The 19,450-nt window shown below is 35.3% G+C and overlaps 1 protein-coding gene across 1 annotated transcript; it reads right to left on the reverse strand.

The window, feature by feature from the left end:
• Positions 1 to 730: 730 nt before the first annotated feature.
• Positions 731 to 14,552, reverse strand: LOC147402302 (long chain acyl-CoA synthetase 6, peroxisomal-like). The gene is made up of 23 exons (XM_086443913.1): positions 14,223 to 14,552; positions 13,053 to 13,113; positions 12,887 to 12,964; positions 12,328 to 12,399; positions 12,164 to 12,245; positions 11,849 to 11,954; positions 11,672 to 11,748; positions 11,522 to 11,566; positions 11,336 to 11,422; positions 9,552 to 9,641; positions 9,365 to 9,444; positions 9,149 to 9,242; positions 7,480 to 7,568; positions 7,295 to 7,383; positions 4,650 to 4,779; positions 4,417 to 4,535; positions 3,812 to 3,935; positions 3,634 to 3,720; positions 2,394 to 2,497; positions 2,215 to 2,300; positions 1,700 to 1,786; positions 1,526 to 1,612; positions 731 to 1,109 (listed from the first exon to the last, which is right to left on the reverse strand). The coding sequence occupies exons 1-23, from the start codon at positions 14,335 to 14,337 to the stop codon at positions 1,011 to 1,013; spliced, it is 2,088 nt and encodes a 695-aa protein (XP_086300039.1). The 5' UTR covers positions 14,338 to 14,552; the 3' UTR covers positions 731 to 1,010.
• Between the last annotated feature and the right edge of the window lie 4,898 nt (positions 14,553 to 19,450).

Below are 19,450 nucleotides of genomic sequence, written 5' to 3' on the forward strand. Positions count from 1 at the left end.
CAATAACTAAATGGGCCTAGTTAGGATACCATAACCTGGGCCGGACCAGAAGCCAACCTATTGAAAGAAAATGGCTGAGACGTGGAGGAATACTCAGATTGAATAATGCCAAGTGACCTCAAATTGGACCTCACATAGCACACCCTGACGTGGAAGTGTATGGAAATCATAGATGCTTTTCCTCGAGATACATGTGAAAAAGTATCTATTTCCTATCGACTTTCATGTCAAGATGTGCAATATGAGGTCACTCCAGCAAGACTCAAGACAGATTTATGGGAATCAATTGGGAAATTTCTTTCATTCAATGTCTACACAACTACCTGATTGGTGATTTCCGATAACTTCAAGCTGTTTTTTTTTTTTAAACCAGATTTAATCTCAACAATAGGCCTGTTCATGAAGCACACCGGAAAAAAGTCATGCAGGAGTGACTTCAAGATTTGTACCTCATATTGCACATCCTGACATAAAAGCGTGCAGGAACTGTAGATACTTTTTGCTTTTTGACTTGTATCCCGATGAAAAACATGTATGGTTCCTACACACTTTTATGCCAGAATGTGCGATATAAGGTACAATCTTGAGGCCACTTAAATCATTACTCCGTGAAAAATGCTCAAATTTTGGTGTAGGTTCACGAAGTGAGCATAAACAAAAACTAGGCAATACCGATTGAAAAGTAGAACCCTCAATCAAAAAAAAAAAAAAAAAAGATGACAGCAATGCATTTGTCGAAGAGATTGTATTTAAGATAAATAATCACAATTTATTTAACGTGAAACTTGATACTTGATACATCTTGATTGGAACTGAAAACTTCTGGTGTTAAAAAAGGGAACCAATAGATTAGATACTGGTTTCATAATTCAACAACAATCAAGGCGGGTACAAAAAATTTCACCATGATCACAGCTTTTGTGACTTTATTACCAAGGGAAAAACTGCGAGTCTCCTTGTTTTTGAGATCATGATCTTTTATTTTCGTCAATTTCCTTATAAATTCTAGTTCACAAAATTTTATGTGCCGTTGGATCAGACTTGGCCAGCTCTGCGTACATGTTTGATATTGCTTTAGCGAAGTAAGCTTTTGCTTGAGGTCTCTTGATCTGGTAATATCAATAAAGGTGCAAAGTATAGTGAGGCACTTCAAATCTAATTTCAATTACAGTTTTTTTGTTTGTTTTGTGATTGTTGATAGCAGTAAAACACATGAACATTAGTAGTTAGTACACAATAATATGATATAAGTTAGGTTCCATAGTAGTAAAACTTGTTGCTTAAATATGGAGTTGTGGGATGAATTTGGATTAGAATTAGTTGTTTAGAGAATTAGTCTACAAAAATTGATTGTGAGAAATATTGGAATCATTTGGATTTTAGGAGATTGACCTATCTCGAATTGGTTTAGGAAAGGGTTCATATTGATTGTAATATGGATTTTTTTATTTTTTTTATATTTTGGGTGGTCTGATCATCAAGTTAGACATTAAGTTTGCAGCAAAACTTGAAATGAAACACTTGCCTTGAATGTCGGAGTAAGAAGGCCATTTTCCAAAGTAAATGGTTCGAGCACTAAAGTCACTGCTTTTGCAAATTCAAAACCTCTCAACTGCAAAGCAAGAGAAGGGGTAAAAACAAGAAACAAATAACAAAACAAATTGCGGGAAGAAAGAGAAAATTCCTTGAAATACATTACCTGAGCTTCCCTTCCAACATTATCCATGTCGGCCAGGACAGCTTCCTTTGTTCTAGGGTCATTGCAAAGTTGTCCTAAATCTCCATACTGCACATATTCAGCCCCAAGACAACCATAAAACAGTGTATAAAGGAAAAAAAACCGAATGGGACTTAGTAATTAACAAATGTATTATGAGCATGCATGCTTGAAATAAGTGCACAATATTCCAACAAGTTGGTGAAACTTACTAATATTTTATCCAAAACCAAGCAAGTATGAAATGGACTAAACAAGGTTTAAAATCTCGTTTCGAGGCAATGTCTTGGTCAGGATTGGGAATGTTTCAGCATCAGTGTTTTGTTCCAATTTTGGCCGAGACCGGAAGGTTCCTCAAGGTTATGGGATCAATGAGGAAATGATGAGATGCAAAACAACTCATGGGGGAAAAATTGCCAAAGCGAAAAAAGGTCAAGTAAGCTTTACCAAGTTCACCTATGTGAAGGTTCTGTGTGTGTGAAAAAAAAAACCCCTACCTTGATGCCTTCTGATGCAGCCCAAGCTTTCAACACATCTTGGTCTAGTGAGACAATGGCTACTAAGGAGGAGTTCAAGCTATCACCTTTTACCACAAAAAACATAAAACAGACAGCAAAGAGAACATTATTTGAATAGCAGCCAAGTAAAGAAAAAAACATAAAACCCAATTTCTTACCATATATAAAACATTGGGCAACAAATTTGCACTTGGCATATACATTCTCAATCTTCTCAGGTGCTATGTACTCGCCCTGTGCCAACTTAAAAATGTTCTTTTTCCTGTCACAATTTCACAAAAAGATTTCAATATGACAATAAAACTTTATTAGAACTAAACTGACATGGTTACTCTGTCCATGGAAACACAATGCATCTTATGCATGAAAAGGAAATACATAGACTATCAGTCTATCACAAGAAAGTCTCGAGAGACTCTTACGATGAAGAATGCTTGATGCTCAAGGTCTTATGTGTGATTTAGACCAACTTGATTCAAACTTCAAACCATGGCAGTGCTATACAAGTTTCTGTGACCATTTTTCCCTAGTCAACATATATAACTATAAATGTATATAAAAAATCTTTATCCTCCCATTCTCAACACCATCTCAAAACCTATTAAGCCTCAAATATTCCCTTCTTTTGCACATACATAATATGGAACATTCCATTCCGATATTAGAAATAACAAAGGAAACGTGTATAAGTCATTCCATTTGGATTACAGTGTCAGCTACATTACATATAGCCAATAATACATTTTAAAACAGTTTTTCCTTCGGAAAAACACAACTATGTTCGTAATGATTGAGTTCATCATTATCTGAACCACTAGGATTGGATATTTACAACACCTAAATTTTAGAGGTCGAAAGGAAAAAAAAAATATGGTCATTCTGTGTGCCCAAGAGAACCAAAGATTTGTATGAATTGGATACAATTTACAGGTGAGACTACAGTGATTTGTTACTGCTGGGTTATCAAAAACAAAAACAAAAACACAAAGGAAAGACACCACATGGTGTCCTCTACATGTCTTTTGATGTGTGGGTTCTGGTAGTGACACATTGCTAGCAACACACCCCGAGGTAAACAGATCTCCAGGATCACGGTTTCAGTATATACTAAGGACTTTAAGATATAAAATTTCCAATTCCAAGATGTTGAATAACAATTAGGTGGGTAAGAGTTACGTCTAGATCCGACAAAGGATTCTTTAAGAGGGAGCAAAGGTCAGTTCAGCATGCAATTCATGTTATCTTCATTAGTCATTTTATGCTTTGGCAAGTGCTTAGGACCTTCCACTACAAAGCTCAAACATTGACAGGCCTTTACAACATTTACTTATCTAAAACCAAGCAGTGTGAGTACCAATTCCTCTAGGGACAATCACAAAAGATTATATACTCTCTCACCTATCAATGATCTTAAGGCGCCCTCCTTGCCACCACAACCCTATATCTCCAGTATGTAGCCAACTGTCCTCGTCAATTACTTCACTCCTGTCCAATTTGATTCAATTCTCAGTCAGAATCTTTCAAGAAAAAAAAAGTTGATACCCACATGAAATTTTAATGAGCATAAGGTGAGTACGTTTGCACTTCATCTTTATGATAGCCACGGAAAACATTAGGACCCCTGACACAGATTTCACCACGAGGATAAGGCTGATCCTCGCTAGTGTAATTCATTTCAGGAACATCCACAAGCTTTACTTCTGAAACAGGAAAATTAAAGAGATGCTCAGATCAATATTAAATACAATAACCCAATAGAAATAAAGGTTCCAGTGAAGAAATCCTGACCCCATCAATTACTAGATCCTCGTGATCAATCGAAAGAAAATTTCCTTTCCCATTGCAAAAAAGAAAATTAACTAAAAGCATTCAGGATGCATATTCAATTACTAGGTCCTATATTGATGAGAGACCCAAAGCTATAAAAAAAATCCAAGAAAGAAAGAAAACAGCCAACTATTTGAAGAGTTACTATCAGCAATTGTTAATGAAACTGGAAAGCTGCCGTTATTCATACAAAAAGCAAGTTTATCGATCCACATCAAGTAATCTGGAATTCTGGATACAATTTTATGGTAGATGTCAGCCAATTTATAATGCCTACTGCTAACATGAACATATAAAAGTGTCAAATCAGGGGAATCATAGGCTATTCTATATTACTATAAGCCAATATCTCACCACAAGCAGGAGTAGGACAGCCAACATGACCGGATATGGTATCAAATTCATCCATTGAGCATATAATACAGGAAGTCTCAGTCATTCCATATCCTTCAAGTACCGGACAACCAAAGCATCTGTGAAGTAATTCACACACTTCTTGTTATGGAAGGAAAAAAATAATATAAAAAGATGCAATATTCGTTCAAAGAAGCAAGAAAGCATTCTGCTCAGAAAAGGAAGTAACTTACATCCTCAAAAAGTCCATGACATCAGGAGACAAGGGTGAGGCACCAGAAATGATAACCCGAACCCGTCCTCCAAGTTTTGCCTTTATTTTATTAAATACCAATCGATCCCACATAGGTGATGGATTCCTACCTGAAACACTCAAAAGTTAACTTCAATTGAAAAAAAAATGCAAAAACAGCTTTGTAGAACTATACTCAAAATTAGCATTCAAAACCCTATCTATATAAAAATAAATAAGTAAATAAAAATTAGAAATCATTCCACTACAAATATAAAATACAGACACATGGATTAAGGACGCAGTTTGATATTTACTAACTAGCAAAAATGGGAGAGGAAAATTAAAACCTTAAATCAAGTTAGATGCATGGCATTATTAAGGGATATCACGCTTATGGAAAAGCAAGACAACTATTTTCAGAAAATTTATATGAAGATTACAGTGGGGGAGGGAGGGAGGGACTAGGGAGTAAGGAGCTTGGAACTATGAAGAGACATATGATATTCAATTTCCCTAATTTGCAAAATATTTCTATTTCCAAAGCAACAAAAGCAAAATATAATTTACAAAGTCCATATATTTCATGAAAATGTTGTTCATTCAACCAAAATTCTGTTGGAATATGAACTTCAACCGAAAATTTCTTATAGGTAAAATATACGGACAATTACGGTGAAGGCCTGTTATTTGAAAATATGTACTAAAAAGTCCTAGGAAGGGACATCAACTTCCACCAACCTTACGCTCCAAATTTTTTTTTCCTCCGCTCAACAATCTTTAACTAAGCCATAGTGATGGAAACTCATGCTAGAAAAAATTTGCACAACACCGTATGTCTGTATATCATCACAAAACATAATTCTCTCCTTTACTCACCCTTTAGGATATTATTGCTTGCAATTTGCCTCATAGTTTGAACAACATTCCTTTCCAAACCCACAAACCACATGAGCAAAGATGGTTGATCAATGCCCCAACCACATCTAAAACTCCAAAACATAAAAAGAAATTATTTTTATCTGCAGCACTTCACAGCCTCCTTCCCAAATCACCAGTGCCACTTACCGAACAAAGCCTTAGTAATGATTCTAAATTGCCTCAAACTCAAGTTCCCATCCTGCTTAGGAAGGCAAGGAGTATTTCATTCCTCTAAATGGCACTTGAACTCATCCTTTGTCCCCACAAAGAGTCCCTCTCTCCAACCTTTGAGTTATACAAGGTGGAATGTGAACAGAGACAAATTATTGTATATAAAGTGTTCTTCATCAGTGATAACATTCCACTTTTTGAGAGAGAACCTCTCCACTTTTGAGTATATGAATTTCCTGATGGAAGGCCTAAATACATTATTGGAACTTTGCAAGATTTGGAAACTGTCCCACTTTGAACACTTAAAAAAAAATGTTTACATGGAGAACCTACAGTATCTTGAGGCATATAAAAATACATCTAAGATATCTCACCAACCTGCAAGATGCTTTCAGGAAGATGCGAGTCTCACAAAATGGAGGTAATAAATGCTCATACTTCCTCAGAAAATGAGAAACCATCCACCGCTCCACCATCAGCCTTCTACTACAACAATGAGACGGAATAGAGATAATGCCCCTCTCTATCTCATACCTCTAGAGCTCCCAAAGAAACTAATTGGAAAACCATTAAACAAGAATGGAAAAGAATGCCAGGGAAATGCAAACACTGATCCAATTCATGTGGTCAGAGAATGTTTCCATGTCTACTTTGCATCATACACCCTTAAATTCTAGTCAGCTCTAGAATCGAAGCATTCATTTGCAATAAGACCACAATAAAATATTTGTCTGTCTTTAACAAATGCACTTTGTCACGGAACTCAAAACCACCTTTAATCTAGAAGCAAGCACCTTAGACAATGTCTACTTATACAATGTAATCCTAAAGGTAATATTTTGATTTTGAGCTTTAAATCACCTTTAACATGAAATGTCAAACACACTAACCACCATAAACTATCAACACATCTATAAGCTGATATTCAATGAAACTTCTAATATTGCAAAGTGTTTTATAAAGTAAAACATATTACGATATCCTATTTACATATTCTTGTGGACAAGAGAAACCAGTAAATTGTTAAGAGTTAAGGAAATGATTCAGGAAAATAGAAAATCAGAATATTGTAACTCAGTTGATGGACCCATGCAATATGGAAGCAGCATGGGTAATTTTGCTGTGTCATGTGGTTATGAGTATGCTGGGCACATTGAAGTTTTTGGGTATCATAGTCGTTAATTATCAATATCAAGGGTAATTCTTCCGCAACCCAGAGTGACGGCTAGACACCCGGGATCTTTGTCACTTGATTAACCTTGGTACCCTGCTTTGATTGGTTCTTTAAGTAACCAGGCAAGTGCCTTTTTGACACTGGTTTAGAATTACACAAGAGAGCTCTTCAATAAATATGTACTTGAGAAAAGCAGAAAGCAGACACCTAGTAGAGCTACAAGGGAGCCAAATGCCAAAACGAAAGGAGTCTCTTTGAGGGTTTAGGGTTTGAAAATCATAAAATATGGATTCCATAGTGTTAACCACCATAGGCCAAAGGGCCCAAAGAGAAGTTTCAAGTGCTCACTCAAAAATGGAGTAAGTGTTTATTTATCTTACCACTCATTATCGCTTGCTTCTTGGCATTGTAGGCAGCATTAAAGAGCCTCTCCCTCAGAACCCCAGATGTCTTTACAGCATTCATAATTCTGCACTAATTAAAGCTAGAATGAATCCATCATAACTAAGGTTATACAGATTGCAATGACATGAAATTTTAACTAAATACTTAATGATGATATTACCCATCATAAATTCTGTTATATAGTCTAGGAACACTACAAAATATCGTTGGTCTTAGAGCAGCCATATCATCCATCAATTTCAAATTGTCCTGCACATAAAGTAGCACATCAGGCTCTTATCAGGAAAACCATAAATTCTTTGATAACATGTATGACGAAGTTCAGAATACATCACATCAAAGTATCACTACTTCGAAACTCTCACTCTAAGAATTTGTTTGAAGAATTTTGGGGCATCTTTTTTGAGGACTCTGTTGTACGATGGGAGAGGGTTTGTAATCTAGTCATGAAGTAGTGTCTAGTGTGGGGTATTTTCTTTTGATAGGTCTTGTGTTTTTGTACTCTTTTGAGTGATCACCTCGACCCATTTTGTTCAATGAAATTATCTTGATCTTTACCAATAAAAATAAAAATAAAAACTCCCTCTCGCATTAAGTATAATATTGAGCTAGAACAAAAATAATGTTTTAGATGATAATGTGATTATTTTAGATCAGGTCTGTGAGAGAATTAGGGAATTTTTAAAAAGAGATAATTAACATGAAGGAAAAAAAATTAAGCACTACTAATGTAAGAAAAGTAGACAACTTATCAAATTGGAGTTCCACATCCATAAAGATACTATATTCATAGGAAAGTTTACATTTATGTCAGCAGAGATATATATATATATATATATATATATATTACACTCTCCTTATCAATATATATATGGGAAGCATTCAGAGGCCCTAAAGAGAGCCAAACATTTTTCAAAATAGGGGTTAGAAATTTCTGAATGGGCTGATTTTTTGTGAGGATGATCTTTATGGTGAAGAGATCATCCTCACCAAAAATCAGCTCATTCCGAAACTTCTAACCCTAGTTTACAAGTTGAAAAATTGAGAACCATCTGATTTTTGAAAACCACTTTTGATGGGGTAAGAAGTTTTGGAATGGGCTTATTTTTGGTGAGGATGATCACAATGTTTGGCTCTCTTTAGGGCCTCCGAACACAACCCTTTTTATAGCTACCGTTAGTATATCTGGATAGAAACATCCGTCTCAACCTCAAGCTCAATGGTCCAATCCAACTCCAGCTTATCTGGTTTAGTGTTAAGCTGCAAATGCTTTGATAGTATTGAGTTTCATGGATACTAAGAATGGTGTTCAAGTAACTATATATTGACACTTTACAGTATTCTTCTTCTTTTTTCCCTAATGTTCTACATCATCATCAAAGCCTTATCCCAAAAAATCTGGTGTAGGCTGAAGTTATCTGTTTCTCCATGCAGCTCTGTTCAAAGCCATGTCTTCTGTTAGTTCAAGTTCGTTCTCCAAATATTCTACATATTTTTTTGGAATTTAATTACATTCCCAAGAACTATAAAATAAGATTCCCACTGTTCGTCATGATCCAACATGACTCTTGTTGCTGACAACGTTGGAAAGCAAAGTCCATAGAACATTGTAGCTTTCATATTTACCATCTCTTCAATTTATGCAGAGGTACCCACACTAGAACTTCCATTAATGAAAATATATGTAAAAACTTTTCTACTTCTCAAGGCAGTCAATTTCTTGGATCAAAATTTAAAGTAACGAAAGACTTAACCAAATATATGTGAAGTAGAACTGCTAGAAAACCAAAATAATTATTGTAAAAACAGTAATCTGTAAAACCACATACCCCCTGATAGAAACCAACTGCAACTCCTGAGTAAGCCAACATTACTTGGTTAGCCCGTTCGTAAATGTGTGCCAAAGGAAGATAGGATATGTAACTGTCAAGAATACATGCGGTTTCAAAAATGGATGCTGAGCAGCTGAGTATTAAAAACATAATGCAGCAACAGATAACAAGTGCAGCGGATCTATAGAATAGAATGAGATTCACAACACTCACACATCTGAAGGGTAGAATTTGAAAGTAAGAGTGGCGCCAGCAACATTTGCAATTAAGTTTCCATGAGTCAATAGTGCTCCCTTCACAGAATGACAAAAGGTACTTTATAATGTTAATAAGAAAGCAATCAAAAAACAACAGCCACAAGATAACAGAAATGAAATTTGCAGGACCCCCAATAAAATACCTTTGGTGCCCCAGTGGTACCACTTGTATAGCAGATGGTTGCAATATCTTCTGGTTGCGGTGGACAAAATGGTTGAAGATTTCTATGGCCCTAAAAGGCACAATTTGGACAGAGGGAAATAGTTAGACTAGTTTGTAGGAGTTAATGTCTCGCGTAAGATGCATCTAAATGTGTATTAGCTTTACAACCATGTTTTGAGAAGAGCTGCAGTGAAATAGCACTAGACAGGTGAAAGTAAGAGCCTTCAATGCTAAAGATATCCAAGAGAGATGAAACACTTACTACTAAATGAACAGAAGTATGAAATTGTAAATAAATGTGGGTCACCACCAGCTTTCTCACATAATATTAGTGCATAGAAGAGACTTTTTTTAATCATAACTTAGGTATCCCAGCCTCTTAGAGCACCTGACTAATCCTTGGGGCATGTGCAGTCCCCTCCCTCACGCACGCCAGGTAATTTCTGGGATAGACTATTGCATAATTGCATCTGCGTATATAATTTCAAATAAAATGTGTGCCAAGAGTACCAACAGATAATGTGAATAAAGTTATAGACAGGGAAAGAGGGAACTATGTTGAATGTACTAGAGATGGAGGTAAGCTTCTAAGAATAATGACTTTAAAGAAATCCCTCAGTAGATCACAAAACAATGTTGGATTGGCATACTTTAAAGGGGGCTCTCAATCAAAATGTCAAAAACCTGAAAGGGCCTAATCCAGACATAGAAACCCTACCACCAGACAATATTTCTTTCAAGAAAAGGAAAGGGGTTCTCCAGATACAACATTGAAGGCATCAACTATAACATGTCCCCAGTAATGACAAACCAAATAAAACAACTTGAAACATCATGGCTGAGTCATAACTTATAGTCCTCCCTTCCAAAAAAGGGGATATCCAAATACAAATTCACAAATGAAGGGGCTTAATTATAACTCCTGTCAAGTGGAAAATGACTACTCAAAAACAACTCTGAATATTAGTGAGGCTGACTTAACACCCTCAGAATATTAGTGAGACCGAATAATCACACAGTTCGAGCCATCGAGGATCAATAGATGGGAGTGGACTCACAATAGGGAGAGATGTTTTTCGGAGAGTTCCTTTTATTCAGCACTGTTGCCTCCTAACAACTTGGTCTTTCCGGCTTTGACAATCAGGGGTTTTAAAGTCCCATCGAAGGTATCCTTCTTTATATGGCTAGTGTCGTATGATAAAATCCTTACCACGGACCATCTAATTAGTTGGGGTTCCATCCTGCCTAATTTCTGTTTTCTATGGTAAGGTCAATGGGGAGGTGGCGGACCATATATCTTGCAGCATTATTCTTTTACTAGAGAATTATGGTCCCATTTTTAAGTTTTATTCAAAATTAGTTGGGTCTTTCCAAAGTCAATGTTGTCTCTCTTCCACTGTTAGAATCATAATGTGTTCATTGGTAGTAGGAAAAGAGTCCCATGGTCATTACTTCCTTTGCTATTTGCAGGAGAGTTTGAAAGGAGAGAAACCGGTGAAGATACTACAAGGGATGGAACAACCAGTCGAAGAGATGATAGTGGATATTTTAGGGCTGCAATTTTTTTGGTGCAATTTTTTCATTGAATTTAAAGGTGTAATTTTTTAGGAGTTCATTTTTAAGTGGGACCTCATGTACTCAAGGTGGGATATAAAAGAGGAAACCCTTGCCCAAATTCAAAAGATTGAGAACAATACAAAGTGTTGCAGACATATATCCACATAATTAAGCTCTAGTGTCCAATTGTCATTTTCAAATAGGTACCTCACTCAGTAGTTTTGAATATGATATAACCTCCACCCCAGTTGATGATGGAAGCGACGGAATGTGTTCGTCTATTCCTCCTACTACCTGTATTATAGATAGAAAGATTATTGAAAAAATTGGCGATCCTCATAAAATTTTCTTTTAAGACATCTCAATTACAAAGGATCAGGTATAATTCCTTACCACTATTAGACGTACAGATGGAATATCAGACAAGAAACTCAGCATCTGCAAATTCCAGGTGATAAGTGTAAGGTGTTGAGAAAAACAATTTGGAAACATATACCATGCATGATCAAAAACAGCTTCTAAGGAGCCAGGACCAAAACTCACAGTGTTTAATGTCTCCGGGACACAAAAAATAGCTTGTACATCAGCATGATTCACAATAAACTTAACAGCATCTGGACCTGCAAGGAGCGGAGGAGGAGAAATCAATTGCAAGGTACGCATTCTTAGCCAAGCTAAGACAAAATTCATTTGAAGATTTTCAAATGGACGGCAACATACCGAGAGTGTCATACAAAGGAACTGAGATGTAAGAATATGCCGAGCAGGAATGATCAACAATGAGCCACTCTGGTCTGTTTATAAAATATAGTCCAATGCAAGCTCCCTATTCCCAAATAAACCAATGAGACAATAAGCTAAGAAAAGAGTAAGTTTCCCCCAGCCTCCAATAGTGTACAATGAAAGAAACCCACACAAAACATGCAACTTACAGAAGGAAGTCAGCCAATTTTAGGGAGGGTGGGAGATACAAGGGGCAAAAAAATATTTATGTTAAAAATATTTTAACATAAATTTGGTAAGAAAATAGATCACCTTAGGTATCCCATGATACATCAAGCCAGAACCTATTGCTGACCGGGCAGTACCCGCTTCTCCATATGTCATCCATTTGTACCTTCAGAGTAGAGAATATATCAAACTGGATAATGGACTTCAATGGAAAATTGCAAAAACTTAATTCGTGAAAACAAGCTTACTCTCCAATTGTTCCATCCACTCTGATTCGTGTACCCAAATACTTGTAATCTCGGAAAGTTTCAACCGCATGCCTAAAACCACAATATTAGATGCAAAGCGCTGAAGTCTTAAAATGAAATAAATGTGGTGTCCAGTATTCTATGAACAAATGAAACTGTGGAATCAAATTGGAAAGGTAGTCATTTAGCACCACATTTGGAGAGCCTTTTTCACACTTTTGGCGCTCAAAGGAACTTTGGGAAACAAATAATTGTTTTGTAAAAACCCGAGGAGCTCTTCATGCTTCATGGGCAAGGCAAGAATAGGCTTAGACACATTTTTTGTTCCAAGAATCTGAAGAATCATAAAAGTCACATTTTTTGACAAAAATGCCCTTGCTTGTTTAGTTAATGACTAAAATACCCCTACAGTATTTTCTAAGATATGAAGTCAATGACCTAAAGAAGTATAAAACTTTTAATGAATTTACCAACACAGTTCCTAAACACTGTTACCAGATACAAATTCTGAAAGAGCTTCCACTGGATGTAAATTAAGAAGAATAAGATGGGTACTCACACAAAGTTGTCATGCAAAGTTCCAATGTCAGGATGATCAGCGAGTCTACTCACAAGCTTCAGAGGTGAGCGAGCAGATCTACAACCCAAGAATAACATCTTAACGAACAGTCACACGGCAATGACAATCAATCTGAAGTAGAAAAAAAAGGAGGAAACCAGACTACCTATATACATTCCACTTTCCAGTGTGCAATTTTTCTGGAAGAACTACACTGTAGCCCTGCCCTGCTCAAAAATTCAAGAATTCCCATTTCAACGAATCATTTCAAGTCAATGTTAAGCAGGAAATATTAACTCTCGAAAATTATAGAAAAAAGCCAAGAATATCAACTCTCGAAAATGACCACTTCTGCGACAACAACCAAATGCACAAACTGCAAAAGCAAAAAATTCCTAAGAACCTACACTAAGCTTGACCAAACAGGACTAGAGTCAGAATACAATAACCGCTACATCAAAAGCTCAAACTAAAAATGATTAAATCACAATTTAGACCCCATTTAACGTAAAATCAGAAAACCTTTTGAAGAGGTGTCTTATATTCAGCTTATGCCCGAGATCTGGATTGCCTGAATTTTGGGGACACAAAGGTAATTATTTGTGTTCTGAAGGTATTTTTCAATCGGGTAGGAGTGTAAATATATATCTTTGACCTAGGGTTTTGGTTGAGAGGAGAAGATTTGAGAGAGGGAGACGGAGAAGGTGAATCCTTTGTTCATTATAGTGAAGAAGAACGATAGCCTCCAGGACTAAGCCCATCAAAGGGTGAACCACGCAAGTCTTTGTGTTTGTACCTCGAGATTCACAACAGAAATCTTTAGCACAGAGAAATTACTTAAAGAACCATAATCAGGAAATTATTCAAAAGTTCTGTTTGATGCACACTTTACAACCAAATGTTGTATGAAAAGCGTCACTTTGTGGAAAACTATTCCAATTGAACTTAGTGACTGGAAAGCAGGATCGTTCCCTTAATTGGTTCGGAATTCGCGAATAATTGAAGTCAGCGAACCCTAAATTGATCGTGATTAACGAGGTTTAAAATGAAGATCAAAAGCGAACTTCAAAAGTTGGGGGACCCAAACAAATCGAGATGAAGAGAATCTAATAAGTAAAAAAATTTCAAAAAGGATGAGAAAGACATGAAGAACATCAAAAACCAATAAACAGTGCGTTAGAAAGTGCTCCACCTTCGACACGAACCCTTAATAAACAAAAACAACACATATTCAACCATTAAAATTAACGTTTCGGGTCAGATTTTCACAGAGAAAGCTTAGATCAGTTCGAAGAGATGCAAAAAACGCAGAATTTGAAGAATGGTAGAGAATTACCAGAAACAAACTCTCCAGCAATCTCATTCGTTCGAATTTGCGATTGTGAATCAAAGGTGGTGGAGAGAAGATGGCCTTGAATTGCTTTGAGGCGACGTTGAACGGTTGAATCCATGGAAATTTCCCGCGAAAATCTTCTACTGTTCTTCTTTTTTTTTTCCCTGGCTCGATTAGCCGATTAGGTCTCGAGTTTGTGTCCAATTTGACTGAAATTGTGCTGTTTGAGATTGATCAGAGAGAGAGAGAGAGAAAGGAAGGCACGCTATTCAATGGTATTGACGTGTACGGCTGAGATAAGTTTTCCGTCTTTTCTGTTTCGAAGATAAGGATGCTTGTGTAAGAAATAGAATTATGCTTTTGGCTAACGTCCGCCGTTGTATTCTGTTACTTAACCTAAACCATACTAATCCGAGCTTGTAAAAGAACTGCATCAATACAGAACGAAGGGTTCATGTTGCGGTCTACGTTGGTGACGGGTCCACTGGAACGTTAGACTTAACCGTCTGTTCGATGGAATTTAGAAAAGTCCACGTGTCATTTTTGACACGTGGATGACCATTTTAAGTCAATTTGTTCGCCTACCACCACCGATGCTGTGTTGTTAGGAGTTGAGTTTGGTGGTCTTGACCAACTCTCTGTCTGAGTTAGCTTTCACTGGAAAGTGGAAATGACCCAATACTAAATGTAATTTGTTGGACTCATTGGCTCATTGATTTCTTCGCATTTTGGACTGTTTTAATATAATAATCATTCGATTCTTTTATAAGGATTTTGTTAACGTGTGAGTGCAATAAAAATACTTTAGAAATTGGAATGAGAGGGTATTTTGATAAAAAGATATATATATTTTTATTATTATTATAAAATAATGATAAACACAGGCAACTGACGTGGCAAGGACACAAAATTGCCGATCTTTTTCTTGTTTATCCCAAATAAAATATCTATAATTTTGTGCTTTTGTCATGTCAACCACGTATCATAAATCGCATGCATTCATCATGACTCAAAATTTTAAGGGTATTTTAGGTATAATCATAAGGTCGCATTAAATTGCTTTAGTTTAAGGGACCTACTAGTTGCACTTCACCTAGTACTAATTGCACCCCTACATTCTTAAAAAAACCTTATTTAGACTTTTTTTTTCTTTCTTTTTTAAATTTTCATTCTATCCTTACTTATCACTCTTAGGAAGGAATATTACTCCAATGCCAGAGATGAAGAATCCATCATAAGCAATAGTTTGTGCAAATTTTACACCAAACCTACCATTAACAGGAACTCCCCCTATTAAGATCGTGAAATCTATAAAATTTAATTTAGAGATTATGAAGCTTTTGTACTATGGTTCTCTTTGATTTTCAAGGGGAAAAAAAAGAAGCTATGCAACCTTTTTATTTTGGAATGCACTAATTACAATGGAGCTCGCATGTGATTTTTTCAGAGTGGTGGAGTGCAACTGGTACTGGGTGATGTGCAACTAGTCCGTCCCTAGTTTAATAATCATTCGATTCTTTCATAAATGTAAGGGGGCGCTTGTTTGACATTGTTTTTAAGCCTTACAGATGAAAATAATGAAATTCAGCAATAAGGCTTAAAACAGCACGTTTTTTTAGTGGAATCATTCAACACTTGTTGCTGAATTTTGGCACAAAATGTTCGGCAGTTTCACGTTGCTTAATGGTTTAGTGATATTTGCTCTTCGCACATGTCATTTAAAAACGTTGTAATTTAACATCATATTGTCTTCGGAAAAAAAAATCTCCAAAACGGATAGCATCCTCCATAGGTGATTTGTGTAGCCTACAAACGATTGTGAGGGAAGGCGGTGTGTGAAGCTTGCATTGAACTCATATCAATCCTCACTAAAAAGAGTGTGTGAGAAGGATTATGAATCCTACATCATAGAAATAATTTTGATCTTCACAAAATGGTTGTGCAAAAAGTATTGTGAAGTATGCAAATCATTGAACTTGTCTCGATCTTCACCAAACGACATCGATTTGTAGAAGGTTTGAGTGAAATTGCCATCTCCATTGTGAACAAATCGCTAGATGGGTAGAGTTTTCGTCCTCTCTTCATCATCCTCGAATGGTTTCTACCCTTTGTCCAAATCTATGAAAGATTCCTCTTTTACTCCATTTCTTTATGTGTTGGGAAGATATTGAAATTTTTTAGGGTTTTTCATTATCTATCCTGCTTGTACACATAATTTTATGGATTCTTGATTGTGTGCTACTATTTTAGTAAGAATCATGTATCATCAAAATATTGATTTTTTTATTTTTTATTCTTATTTGTACTTATTATTGGCGTGGACAATTGTTTTTGGTTGTGGTGGCCTAGACAATTGTTTTTGGTTGTTGGGCTAGATAATTTGATTTATGTTTTTTTTTATTTTTTACGTGAATCCTTTTCTATAAAGGAAAAAAAAAAATGGTTTTGACTTATTTATGTATTTCTTTTAGATGATTTAAAATTGATGAGCGTTATATTATGTATGTTAAAATTTGAATAGAGCGAATTGTTGATATAAATCCATATTATAATTTTGTATTTTATAAGAAATTAGTAAGCTTTTATCATTTATGATGGAAAATGAGCAAATATCATATACTGGGATTGAATGACAAAATAGATAAATTATCAGTTTTCAACAATATGTACCAAATAGGATTGTACAAATCAAAATTTAATTTTAATGAATTCAACACTATTCAAACATGTTAACAAACAAAATTTCCAGTACTCAACATGTTTTTTCCTCCCTAGTTTAACAAACGGCCTCTTAGTCAATATTTTGGATCGTATCAAGATTAAAATTAGAAAATAGCCCTCTTAAAATGTCTGAGGTAAATTTACTGATCAATGATTCTACGTCCTTTTCTCTCAATCGTAAAGTTCAGAGATGATTCCTTTTTGTACGTGTGATTTTGATGTACAATGTGTTTTTGATTCTATCAAGATTAAAATTAGAAGATAGCCCTCTTAAAATGTTTGAGGTAAATTTACTGATAATGATTCTACGTCCTTTTCTCTCGATCGTAAAGTTCAGAGATGATTCCCTTTTGTACGTGTGATTTTGATGTACAATGTATTTTTGATTCTATGAATGATGTTGTGTTATCGGTTTCTTCTATGGGATAGGGTTTGTAATTTTATTGCCATTTGTTCAACACCCGTGAATCTTGATTCAATCCATATTATAACATGCCTAAAATGTGGATGAATGCATACCACATATCTCTATACCTAAGATTCGTATGTTCTTTGAACATACCTTACTTTAAGAATCACACTACCATTACTAAGTTAGTAAGATCTCAACTCTTACATGGGGTCATTGGGACACATGAATTATCCAATTAGCAATCCAACGACATAGATTTGTAAATTTCATTAAAAAAAACGTAGATTCTAAAAAAATCTTTTTTTAAAAAGAAAACCCTTTTGAGTTTAATGGTAAGTGTTGAAAATAGATGGCTATCGAACACTTAAATCTAAAATTAAAATCCTTGACAATTAATATATATTTTTTTAAATATATATATCTTAGAATTTTGTCCTTTATAACATTGTGGTGTTAGATTGTGTTTTTTGATGCCACACAATGATGTAGTAAGATTCCACTCCAAGACACATTAAGTAATAGTAAATTTGAATTTTATGATGTAGATCCCCATTAATAAGATTCCCTTACTTTATTAAGTTTGTTATTTGAACAAACCTTACTTTATGAATCACGATACCAAGACAAACTTAGTAAGATTTGAAATCTTACTAAGAGTCGTTGGACCACATGGATTATCCAATTAGCAGTCCAGGGATGCAGACTTGTAGATTTCATGGAAAAACTTAGATTCAAAAGGATTTTTTTTTTATAGAAAATCTATTTGAACTTAATCGTAAGTGTTGAAAATAGATGGTTACCGAACACCCAAATTTAAAATTAAAATTCAATATTAATAATTAACTTAAAAAAAAAAATTTATAGAATTTTGTCATTCATAACCTCGTAGTATTAAATCGTGTTTTTGGATACCACACAATGATGTAGTAAGAATCCACTCCAAGTTATGTTAAGTAACAAATTATAAATTTGAATTTTATGACTTGAATCCCCACTAAAAAAATTCCTCTCCCCACTTCAGGGCTTGCTCGGTAACAAACTCGATAAAGTGAGGTTTGCTGTGTAACAAACTTAATAAAGTAAAGTTCTCTTTAAATTGTTAGAACTCTAAGGAGTTTTTGTAATAAAAATACAATAGTTTGCCAAGTAAATCACTCTATCATTTTTTTTTTCTTTTTTCCATCCGCAATGTAAAATTGTTCCATTACAATTCAATTGAAAAAATCTTTCTTCTTAATGCACCCTCATCTGATAAAATGGAGAATTCAAATCATTGAAATTGATTGCAATTCATATTGTTGAGATAAATCATTCAAATCGATCTAACCATTGTTCTCAGTTATTCATGTTCAAACATCGAAAGCCACAATATATAATCATTGATATCAACGGTTGTTAAATGTCTATATCAACCATTTAGCAATCTCATCTCAACAATTTAAAAAGGTGACCGACCGGACATCAAGACAGAAAAAGTATACCACCCAAAAGTTAAAAGTGGGTATCTAGAAAGGCATCTTTTGTCACGGGTTTTTAAGTAATTTTCCCATTATATCCTATATGGGTCTCCATATCGGATAACCACTCGTATCTACTCTCGAGACAACAAAAAGATTTGCTATCGATGTGGGCCCAATATTAATATACGTTAGTCGGATACAGCTTGAACCAGCGAGTTCATCCAACATTCTGGCCCCACAATGTGGTAATACGCATGGTCCAACAGCTAAGAACCTAAAAATTTCATTTTCGCTAACAAGAAAGAGATTCTATTTTCACACCAATAAATGTGGTAATTAAATATGAATGGGGGTGCTCATAGTAAAAATGAGTGTGGAAATAGAAGCTCCCATATAGAATTAGAAATCTCCGCCAGTTTGGACAAAACCCACCAAGCGATTTGTTTTACGTGAGATGAAGAGGCACTAATAAACGAGTTCAAACTTTAAAGCCGTGAATAATGGTTTTCTAACTAGTGAGTCTTCACTTGGCTGACGTGTCACAGACAAGGAGCCATAGATTTTTTTTCCCGGGATACAAAGTGCACATCTCCATAAAAGATGGGCAGTTATGTATCCCAAAGAATAAGATCTATGAT

Source organism: Akebia trifoliata, chromosome 5 (genome assembly GCF_017979445.1).
Source record: "Akebia trifoliata isolate Shusen 1 chromosome 5, ASM1797944v1, whole genome shotgun sequence".
In the NCBI taxonomy this organism is placed as follows: Eukaryota; Viridiplantae; Streptophyta; class Magnoliopsida; order Ranunculales; family Lardizabalaceae; genus Akebia; species Akebia trifoliata.

What these genes read in the sequence shown, in the direction of transcription:
- LOC147402302 (XM_086443913.1), bottom strand. Translation starts at nt 14,337, where the DNA reads ATGGATTCAACCGTTCAACGTCGCCTCAAAGCAATTCAAGGCCATCTT. An exon ending in CATCTGTACGTCTAATAGTG is followed by an intron (nt 11,423 to 11,521) that starts GTAAGGAATTAT and finishes TCTATAATACAG; the next exon opens with GTAGTAGGAGGAATAGACGA. An exon ending in CTGTCCTACTCCTGCTTGTG is followed by an intron (nt 3,936 to 4,416) that starts GTGAGATATTGG and finishes TTCCTGTTTCAG; the next exon opens with AAGTAAAGCTTGTGGATGTT.